Source organism: Carettochelys insculpta, chromosome 2, assembly GCF_033958435.1.
Source record: "Carettochelys insculpta isolate YL-2023 chromosome 2, ASM3395843v1, whole genome shotgun sequence".
Lineage (NCBI taxonomy): Eukaryota > Metazoa > Chordata > Testudines > Carettochelyidae > Carettochelys > Carettochelys insculpta.
In genome coordinates, this window is record NC_134138.1 from 194,910,496 (window position 1) to 194,938,491 (window position 27,996).

Here is a 27,996-nt window from a genome sequence, read left to right on the forward strand (position 1 = left end):
TGTCTACTCTAAAGACATACATAAATGCTTTAAAAATATCTAAAATAGTCTTGAGTCAAACCACTGTTTTTGTATTTTTTTCCAGATAATGAAGCAAGCACCAATTAGATTTGACTTAAAAATGTTACATATACCAGCACATTCAGGTAAAGTCTGAAGTTGGTAAAATGTATAATTGCTTCACATGATGGCACATATTTATAGAACACAATATCATCCTGTCCATAATTTTCCATCCAAAAAGTTTTCCATTGATTCCCATTTGTAACTCTCCTGGGTGATAATGAATCACAAATATACGTTCAAGGAAGAAATTGGTAATGTTTTATGATATAGTTTGTTATATACAGTACTACATTTTTTAAAGAAATTTTGAGATAGCATTCTATTATATTTATATTGATTTCAATGAAAATGTATTATTCATGAATTGCAGAGAACAGCAAAATTTTGAGGAGTAAATGGACTTCAAAGTAATCTGGGCACTTTGAAGTACTAGCGGGTTAGCTGCAGCTACACGCCAGCCCGCACTTCCAAGTTTAACAGTTCAAAGTTGCCATGGGGGAGAATGAGTTTAATGAAGTGCTGCATATGCACCGCAGCACTTCATTAATATTCTCCCGACACCCTACTTACCATGCTCCCTTCGAAGTTGAGAGCTGGTGTAGACACAGCCAATAAGTCTTATAATGAACCATAACAAAAGATGGCACTACAAGTCTTGCCTATAACTATGAAATGCTGCTAATGTCCATCCTAAGGTGGTTATTTGGTGCCAAATGAAGTTATTAATAAAAACAAAAAGCTGATTTTTATCAGGAATATAATATTTGTTCCTTTTGGAATACTTTGTTTTGGTCTGTTTATGGAGGTATTGTTAAAATGTATTATGTCTGAAGATGAATTTCAGCCAAAATGTGTTCCTTTTGCAGTTCTCACCCTAGTAGATTTTTGCATCTCAGGTGTATGTGGTTGGAATAGAGAATGAAGAACAATGCAAGATTCTGTTCCATTTGGTATGATGTGTATATTGAGCAGTGATTTTTATTGGAGTGTTTTCTGTATAAATTTAGCACTTCTTGCCCTGAAACAACAGCAACAAATACCTTCTGTAGCATAAAGTTGCATAGGTTGAACTTCCCTGGTCTGATACCCTTGGGAACTGACTGGTCCCAAACCAGGGAATAGCAGGGCCAGGGAAGATCAATGCTTGTCCCTCCTCTCCCTGTCATTGGCATGTGGGGGGCTCTGCTGCTTTTGCTGCTGGGTTACCATACCTCTGATGCGCTCTGTGACCTTGTTCAAGTCACTGAGGCCCTAATGTTACAACTGTTTATGCAGATACCCCCATGCACACGTTTCAGATAAGTTGTTGATTCTGAGAAACTGACTCAGGCTTTTGCATAATTTGGTCTTTATCTTTGAGAAATTCCTTTTGGTGATACCTGATTTAAAAATTAATGAGGACAATGCCACTTCTTTGAATCCATCAGACGGCAGCGTGGGTTTACCTAAGGAAGAGCTAGAACAAAACTTACATAAGAACGTAGTCTAGTGGATTTTGCTCTTTGAAAATGGATTTGTATACTTATTGCTGTCTGTTGAAGTGGATTGTACCACTTGGTCTTTTTAATAATTCTCGTAATTGTATTCTAATAAAATAATTACATGTAATACCTTAATATTGTTATAAGTTTTGATTGGCTCCAAAAATTTCATAATTACTTTGGTTCATGTTGACATAACTATATTTTAGTATTTAAAAGTAAAATCTAAGATGGCAGTTCATAATCTTTAAACAGCTGCTGACATTTTTTCTGTACAGCTGAGAAACTATCATCTCTGAAAGAAATGGACTGGAATGACTTTTTGCAACAAGCATGCTCATTGATTGACTCCACTGAGAAGAACACAGGGGCAACTCGAGCTAAATTGAATTTGCTGTGCTATTTGTGCACTGTGGCTGGCCACAAGGAAGTAGCAACCAAGTTAATCAGCTCACAGCTGGTAAGTGGTAAAGTCAGCATGGTTCACGTACCAGTCATTAGCAGTAAAAGGCTTTTGCAAGGGTGTCCCTTACTTGTATTTTAAGCAACTTTTATTATGAAGACTCAGACAGTACAGCCAGTTAAGAACATGGCAATGAAGTGTACCAATAGATATCTTTAACAGATGTTGAAGGGCAGGGTCTGTCTTTTAGAGTCCAGATGAATTTGAATCCTCAGTTGATGCTAGACTTCATATTAGCCAAAACAGGTGAGTAACAGAGAATTTATAGACTCATTGGTTTGTTTAGTTCAGATAAGTAGCCATTTCAAATTTTTATCACTAGTCTGTTCACATTTGTGTGGGTTGGCAGATCACAATTTTTCTAGTATATATTTATGTTTATCTGGTAAATATTTTTAAACAAAGCTGCAAAATATTTTCATATCTTAAAAAATGGCAGGCACATGACATTTGAAGATTTTTTTTTCTTAGCTGTCAGTAAGTCCTTTTTAACCAATGGGTTCTGAACAGCAACTGAGGTCTGTTGTAGTCAGAGTACAAAATAGATATTAAAAATTGAAATATGTATCTTCGTAAAATAATATCTTCACATGCATCAACAGGAAAATTCTGAGAAGTAAAAAAGTATATTTCTTCTTGATTCTAGTTCCCATTGTTAATACAGCAATTAAGGGCAGCTCCGAACTGGGATATGTAAGTAACATGATGTAGTGTATTAAAAATTCCTAAACAGACTTCTACCATCATTGAGTATAATCTCCATAATGACAGACTGTTCTGAATCAATCCTGTCAGAAATTTTAATGGAATAATGCCCTCTGCTGTTTATTTTATAGAAAGCTTGATTTATTTTGGTTCCATATTTTTAAACAAAAAAGGTAGTTTTTAACCCTTTTACCCTAAGTTAATTTGCTGACATACACTTAATTTCTCACAGAGGCATCTGTTTTGACAAGCAGAGTCAAAGGTTCAAAATGACGTATTATGGCTTTTCTGTATTTTAAATAAGCAATGTAAATAAGTATGATTAATGAATAATTTACGTGTAATATTTATACTAACATATAGTCTATTGTACAAAGGAGATAACCATGACGTTTAGAACAGTGCCGAACTCGTAATCAGCAGAGCTACTAAAATAAAATGTTTTTTTAAAGAACGATGGATAAAATGTCTAAGAATAAATTCTAGGCTTTTGATAATGTAAAACTGTGCTTTAAGACTGCACACACGTAGCAATCTGTGTACCATATACCGTTAAAAATAACTAGGATCCTAAACTTTTTTGACAATTTTTTCCTCTTTTTAAATTGTACTTTTTCATGAAACAAATGTATTTAATTCACAGACGTGCCAAAATAGCCAGAGTGATAGCTTTACTGGCATTGCATACAACTGAACTTAAGGAAAATGTACCTGTTACTGAGGTAACTTTCTATTTGATTATTTAAATTGCCAAAATTCATATGAATATTTATATTTGCAAACTCAGAAATTTGCACAACTTTTATTGAACTGTGCTTTGTTTTTTCCCAAATGTGAGAATAGTCGTACAGTGCATCTTATTAGCTAAATGTGTAAGTCCATATTGTAATATATTTGTGCAATATTTGTGGTTGTTACAAATATGTTGTGGTAGAACTACAATACTAACCTTTTTTATAAACATCTGCAACACTGAGTTTGTCACTATGCCATCATAATACTACTTGACCAAATTTTGGTATGATATAAAATATATATAGTGGATTTCTGTATAGTCAGTTATCCTCAAAGGTAGTTATTACTATTACTTTTAAGAAAAGTAAATACATTTGTTACCTAATTCTGGGAAAAGGATTTAGCGATGGGACTCAGTTTGATATCATGCTATCAGTTGTAGAATAACATAATACTGCAGGGAAGAATTATGTATTATGGAGAACAAACAAAAGATTTTATTCCATTCCATTTACATTTTTGAATCCTTTTATAAATTTTCAGATAGTGATGATTAGCTGGTATCACTCCATCAGAAGACTGGTTAAACACAAACATTTCATCTTTATTACCATTTTTATATGGCATATACACACAAACTCCAGAACTTGGTGGCAGCCAGTCAGTCAAACTTAATAAAGTGTTTCAGAAAGATGTGATTTCTACAAAAACAGTGATATTCAGCAAATGAAGAGTTTTTCATGTTTAAATTCCTATTATTTAGTGGACATCAGCGCATGAACAGCAGAGCTGGTAAAATTTCTCCTAAGACAAAGATGCATCATTGTACAGATTTGGCTGCAGGAGAGACTTCAGTACTTTACTTATACAGACACACTCATTGTTGAATCAATAGCTAACTCTGTATCTAGCAGTAAAGCTTAAGTAGTGTATTTATTCCAGGTGCTTCATTTGGGATGTACCATACAGCACAATGTGACTGATCATTTCATCTTATATAATTATGTTGACATACCATTTTGTGACATGTTTCGCCTGCTGAGATAGTTGATATTTATGTTGGATAATCTGGAGTCTTACTTCTCCATACCTGGAAATATTTATTTTTTAAAATCACATGCCAAAAAGAATCTCAATTATTCAAAACTCCAAGCAATGTTACCGATAGCATTTCCAGTTTGCAATGTTGTATGACGTTTAACTTTTCTCTTTCAGAAGTGGCAGTATTTTCTGGTATTATTTAATGAAACCAGAGACATTAAAAGATAGTTCCAAGATACACATATGGGCTTTGGTTTCAGATGTTTGCCTAGAAAACATTTACAGTACAGTCTCGACATTCACGAGTGCCACATTCACGAATTCAATTATTTGCAAGTGGCCTCGCCTCCCCTGGGCTCTGGGTGGGGAGTGCCAGCGTCTACTGTTGCTTCCGGGGCTGGGAGTGCCGGCAGCTGCCACGGCTTCCCCAGGACCAGGAGCTCCAATGGCTGCCATGGCTTCTCTGGGACCCCAGGCAGGGAGCGCCAGCAGCTGCTGCTTGCTGGGGCTCCAGGGCAGGGAGTGCCTGCGGCTACCGTTTCCTGGGGCTCTGAGCCCCCCCCTTTGCAAAAATCAACATTCGCAAGGGTTCTGAACACAGAACCCCCCTGAATGGTGAGACCCTACTGTACATACCTCCTGTAGAACAAGGTTGGGGAACCCACGTTGTGGATATGTGGGCTGTGGCTTGCCTGGATCCGGCCCCCTGAGGCTTGGGGCTCCCCACCCCAGCATCTGACTCTCAGAGAGTGGGAGGTGTGGAGCTCTGAGCCTCATGGGGTGGAGTCAGGCAAACCAGAGTCAGACCCAGTCCATGGGATCTCCTAAGGGGTAAAAAAGGGTGGGGGAGCAGGTCTGTGTGGTGCTGCTGTTGCATGCTGGCATTACCCCAGCCGATGAAGTGGGAGGGGAAGCAGTAGCACTGCCTGGAGGCTTTATCCCATCAGTCTGATGGAGCAGAGGAGGGCAGTGCCTGGGAGCTCAGGGTCAGGCATGTAGCCAAGTGCTTCCTTGGGTCAGAGGTAAGCTGTATCCTGTCACTCATCACCCCTCCCACCCAGACCCTCATCTCCCCACTCCACTCTCCCTCCTGTCCAGATCCCCCTCTTGTTCCCATCCTGACCTCTCCTTTCCAGACCTCAAACCTTTCTCTCACCATTCCTCTCAACCAGACCCTGACCCCTTTCCCGCACCCCGTCCTGGTCAGACACCCATCCCCAGCCTGCTCCTGTATCTCCGTCTTGCCCAGACTGCCCCCTCTCTCCTACACCCCCTCCTAGTCATAAGCCCACCCCAACGAACTCGTGCACCTTTCTCCAGCCCAGATGCTCCACCCACAGCCAGCTCCTGCACCCCATCTCTCCCAGACCCCCCAACCCCTAGTCTCCTCCTGCCCAGACCCCACTCCCCAAGTCCATTTCCTGGGAGCCTCATCCCATGCTAAACACCTCATTTTTGGCCCCACCCTGGCACTTAGAGGGACCACAAAATTTGCTAGCCCTGGTTCCCCTAGGCTCTGGGCTTGGTATGCGAGGGTAATGAGACAGTGTCTCCTTTGTTTTTCAGTCAGTTGGTGGTTCTCACTTGTGTGGCCCCCAAACTGATTTTTCTGTGGGTCAGAGGCCCCCAACCCACAAAAGATTCCACCCATTTAGAAAGCTCTTGAAAACACATATGGCCAGTCACTTTGTATCAAAGTAGATATGTTTTCCCACCTAAAATGTGGAATAACAAACACTCATGAATCCTATTCCATTATGTGTTTTTAAAGGAGGAAGGTGACTACTTGTAGTGTTGAGCTAATAATAATAATTTTTTTCATACTTTACTATAGTTTAGTAATCTTGTGTATAATGAGAATATAGATGAATTCCAAACAGCAACCATTAAGTGTTTTGGCCCAGGACAAACTAGTGACCTGGTGTGGATTCAGATTGAAGTACTGTTGTCTTGGTTATTTCCAGAGCTGTCTGGCATGGGAATCAGATTATTTTTAGTATTTCTGGTAGAGTAGGTGGAAAAATTAGTGCCTAATGAGCTTTCATCCCCAGCTTATATGTATAATATTGATTAGAGGATGTTTGGTACTCTTGTCCTCATGATAATTATTGTAAATGAGATTTTCCTAAAGAAAAAATTATTTTCAATCATCCATAGATTAAAAGTATTTCTCAGCTTTAATAAATATGTTCTGAAATCAGACCATTGACTCATGTGAGCAGAATCCAATGCAAACATTTTGATATCTTCAGAGTAATCCTGTAAATGTATACATTTTTAAATCAGATAATTGTAAACTGTATGAAAAACTGGTTGGCTCAGGAGAGGAAGAATAGGAGAGAGCTGTCAGAGATCTTTAGACCTTCAGACCTCCAAGTGGTGTGTAGTATGTTGCCTATTGAGTCATCACAGCAGAGTTAGAGCTGGACAGCCTGACTTCAAAGAATATGAATACCAGTAACATTTAAATTATGTTTGAGTACTGAAGAATTTTGATTTTATTTTCCTCAAACTGACATTGGGCTCTTGAACTGATATGAGCTGGCTGCACGTACCAGGATGGTTCTGTGGTTGTAATGTAACCACAAACGCATGCTGGTGTTGAGTGATGTTTTCTAAAGTGTGAGGCGCAGTTTTCAGATGTTTGTTTATAATTCTATGCCATTGAGAGATTAATAATTACCCTTTCAAAACTGTACTCTGAATTTCTATTTAAAAATAATGCCTCTTACTTGTACCCGTATGAGCCAGCTAATGCTCCAGTTAGAACGCTTGAGAACTGGCTTGGCAAAAATTGCAATTTGCATGCTGGGGTCTCAGGACAACTTGGGGGAGCTAAACTAAACCTAGTGTGAAGTGACTGGTCTCAGTCCAGTTCCCAGAGAATGAGTATCTACATGACAAAATCCAACGCCAGTGGCCCTGGTTAGTACACATATTAACATTCTAGGCCAGGGACTTAGAGCTTGAATACTTGTGAATAAAGTCAATGAGGGTCTTTTTTTCTTTGTCTTGAATAGCAGTAGGATCAAACCCTGAATGGGCACAGAGATTTAATTTATCTTCTTACTCTTAGAAACAGTCTGTTCAGGGTAAGGTTGATGTTCTTGGATGGACTAGTGTTGTTAACCTTTAAGTATTCTGCACGCTTGTGTATGTGTGTACTTGTTCAGTGAATTCTAGCTCATTTCCCAAATATTATATCCATATACACATAAAGAGAAAAGCAAGTCTCTTCTACTGTGTGAGGTAAGTTGCTTAAAGTTCTTGTTTGAGGAGTCTGATACCTTTTAGTAAAAGTTTGCAAAGTTCAGTATTCAAGGTGACATGTAGGCTACGTCTACACGTGCACCCTACATCGAAGTAGCTTATTTCGATGTTGCGACATCGAAATAGGCTATTTCGATGAATAACGTCTACACGTCCTCCAGGGCCGGCAACGTCGATGTTCAACTTCGACGTTGCGCAGCCCGACATCGAAATAGGCGCAGCGAGGGAACGTCTACACGTCAAAGTAGCACACATCGAAATAGGGATGCCAGGCACAGCTGCAGACAGGGTCAACGGGCGGACTAGCGCTTCCGGGGCAACAGCTAGCCGCTCCCTTAAAGGGCCCCTCCCACATACACTCAGCCTGCACAGCACGCGGTCTGACGAGCCATATAGGCACACAGACCCCGGGCGCCGCAGTCATGGACCCCCAGCAGCAGCAGCAGCAGCAGCTAGAGGTCCACCCAGCCCTCCCGGCAGGAACAGGGCTTGCCCGGGCTCTTGTCACGTTGGGGGCAGCTGAGCACCTTCTTGCCCCAGGGGAGGACATGCCCCCAGGGCAGCAGGGCTCAGCCCCTACCCTTGCAGCACCCCGCTCCACCCCCCGCCTCACACGCCGGCGGCTGTGGAGCTACCCCACCAGCACCGACTGGTGGGAGCGGCTGGTGCTTGGGGAGTGGGACGACGACCACTGGGTCCGCCACTTCAGGATCACCCGACAGACATTCCTGGAGCTGTGCCAGTGGCTCAGCCCCGCACTCAGGCACCGGGACACTGCCATGCGGCGTGCCCTCCCTGTGGAGAAATGGGTCGGCATCGCTGTCTGGAAGCTGGCCACTCCGGACAGCTACCGATCCGTGGGGCAGCAGTTTGGTGTCGGAAAGGCCACCGTCGGGGCTGTCTTCATGGAGGTAAGAGAACCCACAGGGGGAGGCCAGGGCAGAGCAGGGGGGCCAGGGCAGGGCAGGGCAGGGCAGGGGAGCCAGGGCAGGGCTGGGCAGGGCAGAGCAGGGCAGGGGGGCCAGGGCAGGGGGGCCAGGGCAGGGCAGGGCAGGGGAGCCAGGGCAGGGCAGGCCAGGGGGGCCAGGGCAGGACAGGGCAGGGTAGGGGAGCCAGGGCAGGGCAGGCCAGTGGGGCCAGGGCAGGGCAGAGCAGGGCAGGGGGGCCAGGGCAGGGCAGGGGAGGGTAGGGGAGCCATGGCAGGGCAGGGCAGGGCAGAGCAGGCCAGGGGAGCCAGGGCAGGGCAGGCCAGGGGGGCCAGGGCAGGGCAGGGGAGGGTAGGGGAGCCAGGGCAGGGCAGGGCAGAGCAGGCCAGGGGGGCCAGGGCAGGGCAGGGCAGAGCAGGGCAGGGGGGCCAGGGCAGAGCAGGGCAGGGCAGGGCAGGGCCATGCACACCCTGCTCACCCCTCATTGGGGCTGTCCCATGTGCTTTGTCTGCAGATCGTGCGTGCCATCAACTCCATACTCCTGCACAGGCTCGTGAGGCTGGGGGACCCACGTGCCACTGTTGCCGCCTTTGCCACCCTGGGCTTCCCCAACTGCTTCGGGGCTTTGGATGGGACTCACATCCCCATCCGCGCCCCGGACCACAGTGGAGGCCGATACCTCAACCGGAAGGGCTACCATTCAGTCGTCCTGCAGGCCTTGGTGGACAGCCGGGGACGGTTCCAGGACATTTACGTGGGCTGGCCTGGCAGCACCCACGACGCCCGGGTGTTCCGCAACTCGGGCCTGTGCCGCCGGCTGGAGGCGGGGACCTACATCCCCCAGCGGGAGATCCCTCTGGGGGACACCACCATGCCCTTCTGCATCATCGCGGATGCGGCCTACCCCCTCCGGCCGTGGCTCATGCGCCCCTACACGGGCCACCTCTCCGCCAGCCAGGAGCGCTTCAACTAGCGCCTGAACCGTGCGCGCCAGGTGGTGGAGCGCTCATTTGGCCGCCTCAAGGGACGATGGCGATGTCTCCTCACCCGCCTGGATGCCAGCCCCAACAACATCCCCCAGATTGTGGGTGCCTGCTGCGCCCTGCACAACCTCGTGGAGAGCAAGGGGGAGACCTTTCTGCAGGGCTGGGCCGCCGAGGCCGGCAGGGCACACCTCCAGCCACCTGCTGCCCCCAGTCGGCAGGTGGACCCAGAGGGGACCCGGGTCCGGGAGGCCCTGCGGGCCCACTTCGACGACCAGGCCGCGGGGTGAACTCTGCCCAGGCCCCCTACTGCCCGCCCCTTCCTCCCCCACACTCCTGCCCCAACGCCCACACCATGGAGCACCCCACCGCCCCACCCCCACTTGTCCAGGAGAAATGAGAGCACGAACTTGTGGGTGAACGTAAATGTTTTTTTTGTCCTCACGAATTTTTTTTTTTTTTTTTAAATAAAAAAATATATATATGTGAGACAGAAACCAAAAAGGAGGGACAAACATTCAACAAAACCAAGATGGGCACAAATAAAACTATGTACAACAATAAAAATGAAAGCACTGTGCGCCATCAAAAGAAAAACAAAAAGCAGGGAGGAGAACGGGGAGAACTATGTACAGGGGGGGACGGGGCAAACAGGGGAAACACCCACACCACCCACCCAGTCCCCAAAGTCTGTCCAACAAGGGGGGGGGCCACGTCCCGGGCCCCTCGCCCCTACAGCCCAGCAGTGGGCGTGCCCGGCCGGGAGTTCCGCCGGGCCTGCAGTCTGGTGCGCGGCTGGGTGGGAGCGGGCTCCACCGGAAGGTAGCGGCGCCGGCGAGTCACGGGTGGCTCCAGGGGTCCCTCGGCGCGGTGGCCCTCGCGGGGAGGTGGTGGGGCGACGGCGGACGGCCCGGCGATGGCTGGAGCAGCCGGTGGTGGGGCTGCAGGAGTGGGCATGGCGGGCGGTGGCGCGGCCGGCGCAGCATGGGGGGCCAGGGAATCAATCAGCCGATTGATGGTATCCAGAAAGGCCCCCCATGCCTCTCTGCGCCAGGCCAGCGCCTGCTCCTGCAGCCGGAGGTGCTGCTCCGAGACCTCCAGCTGCCGGCGGTGGATGGCCAGCAGCTGGGGGTCTGTGGCCGCCGCCGGTAGGAGGCGCGGGGTCCGCCGTCTGGCCCTCCGCGGGGCCAGTCGTTCCTCGGCCGAGGGGCTGCCCTGGAGCGAGGGTCCCGGAGGGGTCTCCGGGACGACCGATGTCTCGCCGGCGCTCTCTTCCGGTCCTTTGGATGGTGCAGGTGCAGGACACAGGAGAGGAGGGGGGAAAGAAGAATGGAGACAGGCGTTAGTGTGGGCCCCGAGCCGTGGCCTTTGTCCCCCCCCGCCCTGTGCTGCAGGTTCCCCATCCCCGTCCCCGGGAGATGCTGCTGTGATGGATGGGGTTCAGGGGTCCCCCTGCCCTGCACCCCGTCCCCTGGTGGGAGCGACTCTCACTTCACCCCGCAGGGTCTGAGAGCAGGAGAGCTTTCTTAGGCCACAGATGGCCAGTTTCTGGCAGGAGTGACAGCACCAGCTGTCGGAAGAGACAGTCCTTCCAACCCATCGTGGGGAGAAGACCCCAAGGGGGGCCCCTCTGGGATGCAGCTTTCCCCCTCCTCTGGCTGGCTGCCTACCAGCTCTCCCTTCCCCTAGCCTCTACCTGTGGCCCCCGCCCTCGCCCCCCAATTCCAAGCCAGCTCGGCTCCTCCCTCCTGTTTGTTCGGGGCAGAGGTGTCACCTGCCAGCTGTAGCGCCAGGATCCTCCTTTGGCCCTGGGAGCTCCTCGGCTCGGGTGGCTCATATGTAGCCTGAGTCTCCCTTTGGCACTCCCCCCACTCCATCGCATGCTGCTGCTGCGGGGTGTCCGACCCCCTCCGCCCGGGGGCCCCTCGAGGTTCCGCTCCCCCCTGGCCCGGGGATGGGGCAAGGCACTGTCATGCAGGGTGGCGGGGGGCAGGGGCTGATGGCTGCAGTGCTGTGAGGGCCATGGCCCTCGTGTCCTTGGGGCCATGGCCATGTGAGCGTGTGGGGGGCCCTGGACACATCTCTGTTCCCCCCGCCCCTCAAGCCCCGGGGTGTCCACCAGAGAGGGGTACCTACCTGTGGGTCCGCTCCCACGGTCCGGAGATCCCCGGGGGTCGGAGGCCCTGCTGCTGCTCCGGGATGGCAGGAGGAGGATCTGCAGGCTGGAATCGGTGGAGGAGGAGCCCCCCTCCTCCTTCTCCTTCTCCTCCTCCTCCTCCTGCCGCGATGTCCCGGGGATGGCCTCCGGGGGGGGCCCCTGGGGTGCGGGGCTTACCTGCGGGGCGGAGCCCGGCTGCAGGGCCTGCTGGGGCTCGTCAGCCGAGGTGTCAAGGGTGGCCGGAGGGGAGGAGGTGTGCCGGGAGCCCAGGATGTCCCTGAGCTCCCTGTAAAAGGGGCAAGTGGCGGGGGCGGCCCCAGATCGGCTGGCCGCATCCCGGGCCCGGGCATGGGCATAACCCTGCCGCAGCTCCTTCACCTTACTCCGGACATGGTCCGGAGTGCGGGCAGGGTGACCCCGGGCAGCCAGGCCGTCGGCCAGCCGAGCGAACACATCCGCGTTCCGCCTCTTGCTCCCCATTACCTGGAGCACCTCCTCCTCGCTCCAGAGCCCCAGCAGGTCCCGCATCTCGGCCTCCGTCCAAGAGGGGCCCCGCTGCCGTTTCCCAGACTGCGTGGCCCTCTGGCTGCCCTGGCTGCTGTGGCTCCTGTTGGGGGGGGTCCCCTGGGGGCGCTGGGGGGGGCTGCTGGGCAGCCATGGCTGCTGTCAGGGGCTGAGGGCTGTGCAGGCTTGCCGCCGCATGTGCAGGCAGGAGCCTGCATGTTGCCTCAGCCTCCTGCAGTCAGGGCGGGGGAGGGGACCTTTAAGGGGCCGCTCCATGCGGCCACCAGTGAGCTGCGGGGCTGGAGAGAGCGTCTCTCAACCCCCCAGCTGATGGCCACCATGGAGGACCCGTCAATTTCGACGTTGCGGGATGCGGATCGTCTACACTGTCCCTACTTCGACGTTGAACGTCGAAGTAGGGCGCTATTCCTATCTCCTCATGAGGTTAGCGACTTCGACGTCTCGCCGCCTAACGTCGAAGTTAACTTCGAAATAGCGCCCGACGCGTGTAGACGTGACGGGCGCTATTTCGAAGTTAGTGCCGCTACTTCGAAGTAGCGTGCACGTGTAGACGCAGCTGTAAAGAACAGTTTGTTTTAGTTTTACAAATATCCACCAGAGGTCACTCAAACACAAAAAAGAAATAAAAGAAAAAATATAAAAGCAGTCCAGTAGCACTTTAAAAGACTAACAAAAAAATTATTAGGTGGTGAGCATTCGTGGGACAGACCCACTTCTTCAGTCTGTCCCACGAAAGCTCATCACCTAATAAATTATTTTGTTAATCTTTAAAGTGCTACTGGACTGCTTTTATGTTTTGATAGTATATAGACTAGCGCGGCTATGTCTCTGTTACTAAGAAAAAATAGGTTCTCTTTCTGTTTGAATCTTAAATAGAAACAGACTAGACAGAGGTTCAGTATGGAACTATATATTACACTTTTGTCTTTAGTGTGTTATTAAATATTAATATTTGAGTTCTATCAAATATTTGAATTCAGAACAAAAAGAAGCTCTTGTCTGTGAAATGACTGCACTTTTTAGCTGTGTTTATTGATCAGAAAAAAGTTAATAAATTAGTCTGTTTATTTTCATTTCAAAATGCAGCTCAGAAATTGAGTAGATTGACAATGAAGACACTATTTCATGTTTACATTTTTTAATATTTGTAAGGTTGCAGTACATGCATAAGCAGCTCTTGAAAACATGTAGACTAGTTTTGTCTCCTTCTTAATGGGTCTTCTCACAGAGCAGCCTTTTGCCAATCCAAAGCATCCTTCTCTCTCTAATTTTTTTCAATAGTTATTTTTCCAGATTTTTTCCAGTTGGGAAGTTTTCTCTGTGAGCGTTAGTTCCAAAATTAGCTCTTAAATATCTAGAGGTTTCAGCTGCAATAAAGCCATTTGCATATTCGTACTTCCAGATGCAAGGCCTCCAGGGATTTGGGGAGGCTTAAAGCCTTTGTTTTCTTCTCCACATTGCAGGTTTCTTTGCACTACCTTATTTTGCTTATTCAGCAATGAACTTCTCTCCCAGAAAGAACGACAGGAGAGAAGTAAGTTTTCAGCCTTCTTAGGAAAGAGGGGACAACAACATGCTTTCATGTTAGTACAGTAAAATGGAATGATAGAACAATATTGTAACCTTATCTGAAAGAAGGAGAATATTCTCTTCTTTTGTTAACTCTCATTCTATACAGGCAATTGCATCTTCATGAGTTGAAAGAAAGCTTTAATTTACTGTAATAGCCTCCTCTCTGGCCTTCGTGTCTGCAGCTTCCTACCTCAGTCTGCCCAAAATGCTGCTGCTAAGATCATCTTTCATGTCCATCGGTCTGCCTACATCGTCCCATGTTTTTAAATCTCATCAGTGGCTACCTCTTCAGTATCAAATATGAACTTTTCTCCAAATTTCAGATTTTTCCATCAGCTGGTCTCACCCTAACTTGACTGTATGCATGTCCATTTTTTCCATGGACAGGTTAAGTCTGTACTAGAGAAATAAGCCGATTTGAGATGCATAATTCTAGCTACAGCATTTGTATAACTAGAATAGACATATTAGAATTGACTTACTTCCCTGGTGAAGACCAAGCCTTTTTAGTCTTGCATCGACATCCCTTACTCAACGCAATAGTGTGGCATACAGGAGTCAATGACCAAGCCCAGAGAGGTCGATTATGCTTCATCTTCACCAGAGGTGCAAAATTGAACTCTGGAAGATTGACCGCACTGTGCCGACCTTCTAGTAAGTGTAGACAAGTCCTGCCGTTCTACCTGTTATGTGTGCCGAAAAACAAAAGCACACTCCCATACAGTCTGCAGAGTCACCACCTCATCTTCCTTCAAGTACCTCTTGAACATTTGTTTTTTTGCATGTGCATACAGAAAACCACCAGCTGACAATTTCTAGAGAGGTGATGAGTTATGATTATGGTTCCTGATTGGCTAAGTATACGTACACGGCTACTGTGTGCCAAACTTCTTATTTTTGATAGTGTCCTCTACCCCTAACCATTTTTGGTGTTTGCTTGTGTCTTGTCTCAAATTGTTGTTTCTTTGGTATAGATTTAATTTAATATTGTTAATACAGTGCTCAGCATAGTGAATTGATGGCCTGGTTTTGAAGCTGTTTAGGTGTAACTGAAATATGACTGTTAAATAGCTATGGTAAGTTGAGATGGACAAAGGAGGAGCTGTTTAAAGCTGGGTGTGCGCATGTGCAAAAGTATACATGAACACGCATGGATGTGTATGCAAATGTTTAATGCTTTGTGAAATGGTTATTTTAAATTTTTGAAAATGGAAGTGGCTATTTTTCCCTCACAATCAGAATGGCCATATAATATTACTGATTCCATCAGAGTTCAGAGGAGATTTCACTTTACTAAGTGTCTCGGAAGAAATTATTTTCTGTCTGTAAAATGAGTTTCTGCAATTTGACTCCCAGCAATCTGGAATGTTGGAGTTTCCATATTAACTGACCTTACATAAATGGCAAGCAGACAAATAAACAAAAAAACCACCATTTTCCTAGCTAGAATGAGTCTTCTGTAACAGTGACTCAGAGATTGGTCCGGTAAAAGTCTAATAGTAAATAAATTGCATATATTTTCACCCACTCCTAGGCATTTGACCAGTTGCTCAGACCAAGTCCAAGGCTTGGAATTTCTTCCTTTATAATACAGAAGTGTTCGTGTTCCCTAATGTCTTCAGTGGTGCTCAAGATCAAAGGGTATTCTTGGCTTGCAATCTACAGTTTTATCTTTAATACTTCAAACCTGTGTGGTAATTTCTGAGCAACATTAAATTTGTTAAAATTAAAAAAAAATATGGTTTTAGATTCCAGCAATTCCAAGGTCTTTTTATTAGCTCAAATAGTAACATAGGTCTTCTAAGAAAACAAAAAAATATAATGTATGATGAGGTATGTATGATTAAAATAGTTCCATATTTTGAGTTTGACCAGTACTCAATATTTGGTTTTGGATATGACTTGTCAAATTAAAACTTTGGTACGTATTTTATGACAGTTATTACATCCTCTTCTCCTTAGTCATAGATAATTTATTGAATTTATACAGTGGTTTACCTTATTGTAGTAACTTAATGAAAGACCTTAGCAAAATGGGCAGCTGTGGTTGAAACACATTGTGTGTATAAAAAACTGGATAGAAAATAATGTCAAAAAGATATAATGTTATTTTATATTGGTCAGTGGTCTGGCCTCATCTGGAATACTGAGTGCAGTATTCGCTGTCCCACGTCAAAATGGATATTGAAGAATTAGAGGCTGTTCAGAGAAGGGCTCTGAGAATTATTAGGAATATGGAAAACCTGTCGTATGACAAGATGTTGAAAATAAAGGGATTGTTTTACTTTAGAAAGGATGCAATGAGGGAAATAGTGTGTTCTAAAATAAATGGTATACAGCAGGTAAATTGGAACTTCTCTTTTCCCTGTCTTACAAAACAGAAACAAGGGGACATTCAGTGAAATTAAAACAAGGCATATTCTAAACTGATAAAAGGAAGTACTTATTCGCCAAGGCTGTTTATACACATGTATAAAGTGGTATGCTAATAAATGGCCCGAAATGTGCTAATGAGGTGCAGATGCAAATTTCCTATGCCTCATTAGCCTAAGGTCACATGATTTGGAGTCCAGAAGACGTTCTTCCAGACTCCAAAACGCCGTTTAGTAGCATGGCCCCCGGGGGGAGTCTTCTGGAAGGAAGTCCTCCTTCCGGAGGCCCCTTCTTCCCAAAAACTTTTCAGGAAGACCCCTGGGGGCCGCGCTTCTAAATGGTGTTTTGGAGTCTGGAAGAACGTCTTCTGGATTCCAAATCATGTGACCTTATGCTAATGAGGCGTGGGGAATTTGCATCCGTGCCTCATGAGCATATTTTAGGCCGTTTATTAGCATGCCACTTCAAAAGTGGCATGTGTAGAAAGGGCCCAAATGTGTAATTAGACTGTGAAACTCATTGCTACATTATGTCACTGAAGCCAGAAATCTTAAGTAGATTTAAGAAGGGTTTGGGATTTATCTTGGTAACCAGAACATCCAGGGCAGTGATACTTAGACATCAGTGTTTCAGGAGCCAAATTTGTGATTATGTTGCCCTAAAAAACCTAGTAATATGAATTCATCGTTTCATTTACCATGGAACTATGTACTCTTATGAAACAGTATGACAGGAAAGAGTGTGTGTGTGTGTGTGTGTGTGTGTGTGTGTGTGTGTAAAAATATTAGTCTCACAGCACTATGACTGACCAAATACTATTTTTTCACCTATATCTTGATTAATAGCATCCAAATGGTTAATAATTTATATTGGTTAATGATTAAATCACAAAACGTTTTAATATTATGTGCTGCAAAGAGACACATCAAAGAACTACTTGCAGCTCAAGAGCCTCAGTAAGTGTATCGCTGGTCTAGAATTATATAGTTAATGCTCACAAAGCTTTTCTGAAGGGTTCTGAAACCTCATCTTTCAGGTGCTAAGCCAATCTCAAACTATTAGGCTGCAGCTACACTAGCAAGTTCTTTTGAATGATTTTTCAAAATAAGGGAGTTTTTTGTAAAAGATCCCATGGAGTGTCTACACGCAAAATTCTTTTGAAAGTAAATTCAAAGAATGTGGTGCTCCTTTTGAAATTGCTCCTCCTTTTCCATTTCAGGAAGAGCACCCCTTTCGAAAGCTTATTTTGAAAGAAAACTTGTGTAGACTCTCATTTGGCCTTTTTTTTTTTTTTTTGACAGGGTGGTCCTCATGGGGCCTGATTTTTTTTGATCCCTGGCCCGTTCTTTTGAAAGAAGATGGGCTGTGTGGATGCTCTCTTTCTAAAGAGCAGATCACACTTTTGGTCGTCTTCTTTTGTGTGTGGATACAGTCCTTTTGAAGGGCTTCTTTTGAATGATCTCTATAGTGTAGACATAGCCTTAATGATTAGGAAGGGACGTTTATAGGCAGGCTGATAATTCCACATTTGTCTGATGTAGTTTCTTGCACCATTCTGTGAAGCATCCGATGCTGGCCGTTCTAAGAGAAATAGAAAGTGGATTGTTTTGAGGATTTGTCTGCCTTGCTAATAGTTTGCAATGTGAATTCATACTTCCTATCAGTTCCCTTTAATTAATTGCCTATTTTAATTCGTTTGGGATAAAAGTGTAATCAAAATAAAAACTAATGCATGATCACTATCGGCTTCTTGTTGCGCTACACCTAACCTCTAATCCTAAACTTGGTTGTTTGGTTTTCTTTTTTTAGTTTCAGGGACACTGCTAGGCAAACTTACATTTAGTTTTCATATGAAATGCTTGATTTTTTTTCTGTTGTCTGTGTCAGGGTTTGTAGAAGAAATGCAGTATTCAAAAATATTTCTTCAGTGTGAATTAGAGAAATAAAAGAATGTTGCTTTCTTTTCTTAAGTAAGTGAAGTGAGGATGAAGTGCAGTTCAGATGTAAAATCTCCATATTTGAATTGGTTATGCATGGAAATAGCACATCTCACATCAAAAGAACACTTTAAAAAGATCTTGCCTAATTGCTTATAATGATAGAAATGTATTTGTCTTACCTGATGCCTTGTAGAACAATTTTCACCTTATTTTCTTCTGTAATCAGATTTTTGTTGATTCTAACTAGCTCATATCTCTCCCAACCTTTGCTGTAATACTTCAGTACACAAATTGCGAGAGTTCTGTTTTAAAGCATAATGTGATTTTTGAAGTCATTTTGAAAGTTTAGTATTAATGTGGTGTTAGGGGAAAAAAACATGTCTGTTAAAGACAGTGGAAATAGAAATCATAACTGGAAGATGTAGCAAATTCAAATAATCAGAACTGCTCCCCGAAATAAACATGCCAGTTAAATTGGGTTCTCTTGTATTTTGTTACTTCAGGACTACTGAACATCGTGGGTGAAATCCTGGACCTATTAAAGTCGTTAACTTCATTAGGGCCAGTATTTTACTTTGATTGTATATCTTTCACTTGTCCTGTAAATACAGCAAATTGTATCAAATCTGTGTGTGTATGTGGACTTAGACGTGTGATATGAGTAATTTCACAATTACCATTTTAACTTCAGTAATTGTTACAAATAATTCTGTGGTTGTAGGGCTATTTAAAGAAAGTTGACAGCACTTTTGTGTGTGTGTGCATGTGCTATAAGATGGTAGCTGTTGCCCTTTTAAATGATTGTAATACACTTTAATTTTCTGTAAATAACTTTTAAATAAATTTCCTTGCCATTCATATATATATTCTATGTATGAATGACAAGGAAATTTATTTAATAGTAATTTATTTTATATTATTATATATGTATTATATATCAATATAATTTGATGTCTTCTGCCAAATTCTGCTAAGATCTATAGCCTCTGGTTTAAAATTTTATCTTCAACTCTTGAATGCTGAGTAGCTTTATCTTCTTACATATCATATTGAAACACATTATATATAGTTCTGGGTGTATCATGTCAATCTGATTACCTCTTAATAAAACTCAAGTGTATATGTGTTTTTTTGTTTAAGAACACTGATATGGTAACATGGTACAATAATTCTGAATGCTTTGAAACCCAAATTAAATAAGCCTAAGTGTAGTATAAAATAAACTTCTGATTGTTTTATTGTTGACATCTACATTTTCAGTGAAGTTGTATAAATGTATATATATGATCTTTGATTAAAATTCTGTTGTAGCAAGAAAGGTTGTTTTTTTTAAAAAATATTTAAAGGGGATTGTTCCCTGTTCTTTACCATGATTTGCTTATTTGTAGCCTATTACAGTAGTTCTTACAAGTGTGAAACTCCCATGGAAACCCAAGGGAGCTTTGCGTTTACGAGGAGTGTAACTTTGATCATTATTAATGGCAGCTGTGTGTATTGAGAGGAAGATAGATTCCAGAATATGGAGATGTCACTTATTTTTTCTCGTTATTTGTTGTTAGGCTTGTGATCATGCACAAAGTTTCATCTTTGATTGAGACCCCATTCTACTAAGCATTGTGCAAATACAGAGTGAGAGATTATTACTGCCCCAGAAAACATGTAATATTAAAAATAATAATAATTATAATAAAATAAAGGGAGGGAAGTAGGGTAAAGGGTGGTGGCAGTGATGTCCATATTTTTTGCTAGGTCCAGTGCATTATTTTGTTTTCCTATTTGCTTAAATCAGATGACTTACAAATAGAAGGGAAAAGGTTTACAAATCAATTATGTACATTGCTTATTACCTTGTTAACCCTTCAGCCTCTCAACCCATCCATTGTCAGCTGGCCAGTTACATATAGGTGTCACTGCATAGATTGTTCTTTAAGGCGAATGTCAGAGGAGAAAAATGGCCTTATGAATTGCTTTTTATGGAGGATTACATTAATAATAATAGAAATGAAGAATCGTGGCTGTGTTGATTTGGGGACTGCTAGAGTTCTGTTCACCTTTTAGCTCAAATATTGGAGATTGTAAGCAGCTCCCCATCAGCTAACCCTCATGAGGTCTAATTAGAAACTACAGTAAGTCCCTTATAGATCTGTCGTCTTTATTACCTGGACACTGTGCTGCAGTGAGACTTACATTCCTAACTATGATATCGGAAGGGCTTTTGCTGTACTTCATTTAATTTGCACTATACATGTCTGAATAATTAATACATACTTATTTTTGCTCTGTAGGATGAAGGCATAGAATAACTTGTACATATAATAATTTAAAACAAAAAGCTGTCAAGTAGCACTTTAAAGATTAGCAAAATAATTTATTAGGTGCACTTTCGTGGGACAGACCCACTTCTTCAGACCATAGCCAGACCAGAACAGAGCAATGATAATCTGTCTGGTAGTCACAACCTGGGTCACTTAGGGCTCATCTTAAGATGATCTGATGGGAATTTGTTTCAGAACTGTATCACTGCAAATTTCTTTTGTTTTACATACACAGGTTGAAACTCTGTACTCTGGCACTCTCAGGAGCTGACTGGGGCTGGATGGGAGAATTTGCCAAACCATGGAAGGTCAATATTGTCTAGCACATTACCAACACTTCCACTGCTTACTGGGCTCTTAGGATACATTTAGGGTTAAACTAGAGCTAAATAACAGCACAAAACACTGAGAGCCAGGACTGGTGGCTGTTAACAACCTTTATAGAACCACAGGAAACTTGGCCACACCCATGATAAGTAGTTGTCTCACTAACTAAAATCATGCCTGATTATGGATCTTGCCAGATGAGAGAGGGCCAGATTAAAGAAGTTCAGCATGTACTTTCCTCAGGGCATCTCAGCATCTCTTTAAGAACTATACTGGCGTGTTAAAATTTTTGTCAACTTGTTTAAATTCTCATCCTTCTACTATTGAGCTAATTTCATGTAACCTCCCAACTTTTGTCTTCAGCTCCCAGTTCTTTGTCAAGCAAAGGGGTTTCCGTTCTGTTACTCACTGCCCTTCATTCATTCTCAGTGATGGCATGTAAAGCTGTACTTGAACCATATGTTTTGGTGCCAAGACTGGTATTTGCCTATCCACATGGTTCTGTAGAGTGCAAACCGGAGACTCGCTCTTCTTGATCCACAGACTAAGATTTCTAAAGGTTGCTTGTCTCTCTTTGCAATTTTTTTAGTTCTGCAAACAATAAAAAATGCATTACTCCAGTACATTAAAACCAAATTGTCAAATTTATATGTTTAGATAGGCACCTAAATCTGGATTTAGGAAGCCAGACAGAAGTGACCTTGTGACAAGCCGGCTTACTTGTGTGCTGGAGATTCTGGGGCTAACACAGCCTGCTTACAGTGTGAATTCTTCTGGGGAAATTAGGTAATTGTCTATAAAGAGAGGAAGGCAGATAGAGGAAAAGCCATGTTTAAGTGGTGCTAATGCCCAGCTGGAGGAAGAGACAGGCAGGAAGATCAGAGCAGTGAAGAAAGCAATCTAGGTAGGGAGACCAGGGAGAAAATTTACTGATCAGGAAAGAGACAGAGTCACCCCAAGTTGAGCTGAAAATGCTGGCTAGAAAGTGACTCGGGAAACCACACACAAGTAAAGAAGCCATGGACCGGAATCCAGAGTAGTGCAGGCTAAGCCACAAAGAAAGGCTCAGGAATAAACCCTATGAAGGAAAAAGGATTTTCTTTGTGTGAAATGCACTTTGGCACTTCTAAGTTTTCACAATTAGCTGAAGAAACTTAAATATATGGAAACCTTATTTAGTGAAGAATGGTCTGTCCTTCAGATAGGTGTATGGAAAGAGGGCTGGTCACCAGAATTTGCACCTCAGTGGATGAGAGGTGGGATTAAGTGGGTCTTGGTGGCCCTAGTACCAGCATCACCTAGGGAATCAACAGAAGCAGCAGGAGGTGATGATAGAACTATGGAGGGATTGCATGTATGAAGCTTGAACTTGGTCTTGTCTAAACTTTGGGGTTACCATCTTAGCCTTTAGCAATGTGTCCCTACTATACCTCTCTTGGAAGGTGGTTTTCCAAATTGAAATCACTTCTGCCAGAAGGCAGGCTTGACTTTGGAACCACCATACAGTCTTTAAAGCTAAACATATCGTAAGGGTGTTGAGCCCAGTGGAGGGGAGGGAATGTCTTTATCTGAGTTTCCTTACGAAAATGGTTTCCGATTTCGATAGTAGTCAAGCAAGTTACCTTTGTTTTACCTAAAACTTCACACACATGAATGTATGAATGATGACTGTCCACACTGGACTTTCTATGTAGATAGGGCTACACCATTTTGGCAGTCAGTAGTGGACTATAATGGACAGGCTGGAAGGTCTCACATTTTCCTCATGGAGAATCTCACTTTGGATATCCATTGTTAGGAACAGATGAATATTTCAACACCAGTTACCCTGACTACTCATTCCATGAGTTCGCAAGCATCCTCAGCAGCATTCTTAGCACAGATTCTTAGTCCAGGAGATTTGTGAAGGAGCAGTGGGGTGATCAATGTACACCTCCTCCTCCCATTATATTATTACCCATTTATTCTAGGAAAGATGTCAAATTTGATTGAGTTGTAATGTGGTCTATGTGTATTGTGGCTATTTGTATTGCTGCTCCTGGGCACCACACGTGTTCAGTTCAGTTTCACAAGTAGCTTATGCACTGTGCCAGGAGCCCTACTTGCCCGTGTTTGAGTTTGGACTTCTTTTCCCCTAGACAGAAGAGTGTTCGGGTTGGGGCAGAGGATTGGGGCTCACGCTTATCTGAGCAGCTTCTTGGAAGTGATGCTAGGGCAGGCTTTGTGGTACCTTCCTACCCTGGGACACTGAGCTGCACCCTGGAAGCAGCCACCAGGTTTCCTGCAGGTGGGGTGTGGGTCTTGGTGTCATGCTGCATGCACTGCTCTCACCTGCTGGGCATAGGCAGCATGTAAAACCCTGTGCCGCGCCCCTTAGAAGCTGGACGTGCTGCACTGGCCACCGACCTATCAGCTGCAGCATGGGGCACAGGGGACAATGAGGAAGGACTCCTCTTCCAGCACCAAGCTGTTGCAGGTGGTGGATGCGGGGGTTGGAGGGGAAGGCTTCTCCATCCTTGGCAGCTTTGTGGCTTGGTGTGAGGAATCTCTCCCCACTTCAGTCTTAAGCCCCTGTGTGGGGCTTAGAGTTTAGCTGACAAATGCTAATTTGTCTAGTAGAGCCAATACTCTACTAGACAAACTCTGTTACTAACAAAATGCATGAAAAATTCTGGCCTTTTTTGTGTGCAAATTGTGGTCAAAGCAATCCTGTTTTCAGCAATGTTGAATTATTTGTTAATTTGTATTGCTCTATTGCGTAGCACTTTGTGTAAGCAAGTTCAGCCTGTGGATTCTTCAATTTTGTTGCTGTTTAAAACTTGACATTTATATGCAGAGTATGACTGATCAGCTAAGTCAGGGTGGTGCCAGAGGAGGGACGAGGGACACAGGGTGTGAGCACTGCCCTTTATGGGTACTGCCAAGCAAAACTCTCTGGCTTTCGTGCACTGGTTGCATACACTCCTAAGTAGAGTGCATAGCTGCATCACATGTTCATGAACAGTGACAAGTAGGGACCTCACTTCAAGCTTCTGGAACTTTTTCTCCTCTGTGTCTTGATTCCCTTGTCAAGGATATTTCATCTGGTCGCGTCCCTTTCTTCAGGCTTGCACTTCTTGACAACCTTTGTGCATGTGATTTTTTTTGTCTTTCAAATTCTTGTTTTACTTTCCCCTTAACCCTCCTATCTTTTGTTTTATTGCTTGTTACTTCCCAGATATAATAGAATTGTTGGAGATGCTGTGTTTTAGACAGGAGAAGTTTTCCATTCTGCTGGTAGCGTCTCCAACAATTCTACCCACCTGTGTATGGCTATTGGCAGCTCATTAGAAAAAGGTCAGCTTTTCTATTTGCAGAGTTATTGTGCAGAGATTTGCCTGATTCACATAGTAAATGAGGTCACACTGATACTGCTGGTAATATCATTCTGTGTATTTTACACATATTTGGACTGACTTATCTGTTAGCAAACAAGCCCAGGGAGCATGGCCAGCCCATGCTGTTCCAGAGCTTTGAAATGTCTCTGGAAACTGTAAAATGGAGGGGAGCAGCCTGAGGCAGGGTGCTGCTGCAAGAGCACCTAATTAGCCTCTGACCTCTTTTGCTCCTATCAAGAGGAACACATTGGGGCTGATGGAAAAGCCTGATGCCTGCCTGAAGATTGGCAACACCTGCCAGCCTGAGGCACCAGAGGCTAGGAGGGAGCTAGAAGGCAAGGGAAGGCAGCCAGGGAGAAGTCAGCCAGAGTTGGAAGCCTTGTAGCTGGTGACTGACTCTGACTGAGAGTAGAGGAAAAACCTGTAAAGTTTCTCTGCCTCTGGACAGTGGTGGTGGGGAGAGTGTGAAAGAAAAAAGGATAGAGCTATTGCACCACATTGAAGCCTTCCAAGCTTTCTTTGGGTGGGTGCGTGGACACCAGGAAGGTTCAGGGGGCAGCTAGTTGTGTTCCCCATTACATGCCCAGACATAACAGAATTGTAGGAGATGCTGCTAGAAGAAAGGGAAATTGTCAGGTAAGAAATTTTCCAGTCTTAGTTTGGACTTACATACATGCTTTCATCCTTGCACATGCAACGTACAACTCCCAAAACAGAACAGATCTGTATTATTGGTATAATTAATCTGTTCAGACTCTCCTCATGGAATTTGCAGGGCATTAACAATACTATCAAATGGAGGAAAAATATTAAATCAAACTGAAAAGCCTCACTGTGGCCTTATTTTGGGACACCCAGGAGGATATATACAAACTTGACTTGTGGTCCTGGGGATTAGCACTCTTCTTCCACAAATTTTTAGATAAGGTGTGTATATTAGTCGGGATGGGGATACCCTTTGTGAAGGCTAACAGCGAAGATCTGTTTCAGAGGGGTAGCCACGTTAGTCTGCAGCTTCACAAAACACAAGCAGTCCTGTACCCCCTTAAAGACTAACATTATTTTATAAATAAGTTTGTTAGTCTTTAAGGGGGTACAGGACTGCTTGTTTTTAGTGAACAGGTGATATTTTCATCTCCAACAAAGATTCCTGCGTGGGTATAGAATGGAAAATTATTAGACTCTCTTTCTGCCATGTTTTCTGGTGTTTACATGCTCCTGCCACTTCACAGTCCAATGGTTGATCGAAAATCTCTGGATTTTAATGACTACCAAGGACAGTGGCTTCTTTAGGCCTTGTTTGTGGCTGAATAAAATAGAGATGCAGAAATAAAGTATCAGATTTCTGTGCGTTTTATGAGACTGATGCCTTGGAAATGGTAGCATGCTTAGTAAGACTTATTAGGCTCAAACTACATGAAAACAAATGGCCTTTATTCCTTGTCATGAATAACCTTTGCTTTGTTGGCATTCAGCTAGAAACCTCCCACAATTCAAATTTTAATTCTGTTCCTTGCCTTTAACACCCTCTGAATGACCACTTCTCTCCTTTTTCACTCATAGCTTTGTCCCTTTTCTCCCTTCTCTGTCAGTTTCTCAAAAATCGGTTATGCAGGAGAGATGATTTAACTTTGTCCATTCAATTTCATTGTTAATTCAAGACCAATTCTGAACGATGACACATCCTTACAGATTTTTACACAGCTGCAGTACTGTTGGGGAACAAGCTTAAAATATGGTTTGTTCCTGTCTCTGCTACAAGATAGAAATCTGTTTTTAATTCTATAAGGATGTTGTTTTATTGTAACCAGGTATGGTAGATATTACACTGCAGATAGGACATTAGGTGCTGAACATACATTTGATGAGCAGTTGTTGGTTGCTGAGCAGACCTTTTAAAAGTCTTGTTCCTCTTGCTCTTACTGTATGTTGCTTCAGATGCTAATTTGTCTAGTGTAGCTGGTCAAACTCTGTTACTAACAAAATGCATGAAAAATTCTGGCCTTTTTTTGTGTGCAAATTGTGGTCAAAGCAATCCTGTTTTCAGCAATGTTGAATTATTTATTAATTTGTATTGCTCTATTGCCTAGCACTTTATGTAAGCAAGTTCAGCCTGTGGATTCTTCAATTTTTTTGCTGCTTAAAACTTGACATTTATATGCAGAGTATGACTGATCAGCTAAGTCAGCGGTTCTCAGACTTAGTAACTTGAGGACCCCCATCTTGTTTTAATATTTTTGTGGGGACTGCGTCTACTCCCCTTTTCTGAGATCCCACTCATTCCACCCTCCCTCAGCCTCACTTTCGTTGGCCTGGGGCAAAGGATTGGAATGTGGTTTGGGAAAGGGAGGGCTTTGGCTGGGGGCGCTGGCTCTGAGGTGAAGCTGGAGGTGTGAGGGGTTTGGGATACAGGAAGGGGTTCAGGATTGTCCGGGCTGCCTTTCGGTTCTGAAACTCCAAGTGCGGATAGTGGGGGTCTGCAAAAATCCTAAAAATACCTTGCTTCTATAGGCTCTATTTAAAAAAGCTCCCCAAGGTCACAGATCCCTGACCCTGGGTGGTAACTGCCACCATCCAAGTGAGAAAACCTCTCTTTAGAACTAAAGAAGGTACACTTGGGATATATCCCTGTGGGGTAAACCCCACACTTCACCCTTTCCTTCGAAGATAGCTTGGAAACAAAGAGTTGTAATCCAATAACTGACCTTGCTTTAGGCTGGCATTCACACAGATGCTCTGTAGGACGTAGAAATCAAATTCATTGCCTTAAAAAGTGATTTATTCACAAAAAAAAAAAGGAAAATGCCAAGAAAGTAATCAATCACACTTGGATACTAAATATAATAAAACAACTCAAAACATTCCAATTGCAGCACAGAGAATTACTTCTTGGGGATTCAGGTGAAAAGGTACAGAGTACAGGGGAAAGAGGAAATCATAAGTTAGCCTGAGAAGTCCTTTACCAATTCCAAAATAAACATGACCTGATATTAACAGAGAGGAAGCTGTGCTAGTCTAGAGACTATCAAAACAAAAAGCAGTCAAGTAGCACTTTAAAGACCCGATATTGTGTGTTTAAACATTTCCTTGCTACTTACATATCCATGCTCTGATTATGACGTGGCCAAGATATTTACTGGATTCATTCTATGTGTTTAGAATCAATTTTTCTTGTCTGTCTCCTCTGCCTCAAGCATGCAAAGACTCCTCAGACTGCAATTGTTCAAAAGAATTTATCTTCCTCCTAGCGGCTTACCTGGTGGCCCCCCACAGAGAGCCCATTACAGGCCCCGCACAGAGAGCCCATTCATTCGTGACAAGGATCCTGGCAGTACTTATCCACAAGTTCTGTCTCTGCAGCTCCCATTGGTTATGGTTCCTTGCCAGTAGGAACTGTGGAGCCAGCATGTGGGCAGGAGTAGTACACAGAGCCTTTTTAGGTGCCCCTCTGCCTAGGGGCTGCCAGGACCTGTTGGCTGCTTCTGCGAGCTGTGTTGAACCAGGGTAGGTAAGCCTGCCTTGCCCATGAGCCCCAGGAGGCACAGGGACAGAGGCAAGGGAGTAGTTGATCAGGGAACCCCATGAAATCCTTAAAACCAGTTTGAGAAGTGCTGAGCTAAACCATTTAGTACTGTTTTTGCTAGGATGGCTTTAGTATTTTTAAATAAGAAAATAAATGGTGGTGAGACCCAAAGGTCATTGAAGTCACTGTAAAGGCTTCACTTGATTTCAGGGTACT

At 44.2% G+C, this 27,996-nt stretch overlaps 1 protein-coding gene across 3 annotated transcripts in view; it reads left to right on the forward strand.

The window, feature by feature from the left end:
- Positions 1-27,996, forward strand: part of ULK4 (unc-51 like kinase 4) — a 460,156-nt gene that overhangs the window by 61,819 nt on the left and 370,341 nt on the right. For all 3 annotated transcript variants that reach the window (XM_074988237.1, XM_074988236.1, XM_074988238.1), the window contains 4 exons: positions 86-146; positions 1,826-2,007; positions 2,657-2,703; positions 3,359-3,437. In XM_074988237.1, the coding sequence (XP_074844338.1) occupies positions 86-146; positions 1,826-2,007; positions 2,657-2,703; positions 3,359-3,437 (369 nt within the window). The remainder of the gene's footprint in view (positions 1-85; positions 147-1,825; positions 2,008-2,656; positions 2,704-3,358; positions 3,438-27,996) is intronic.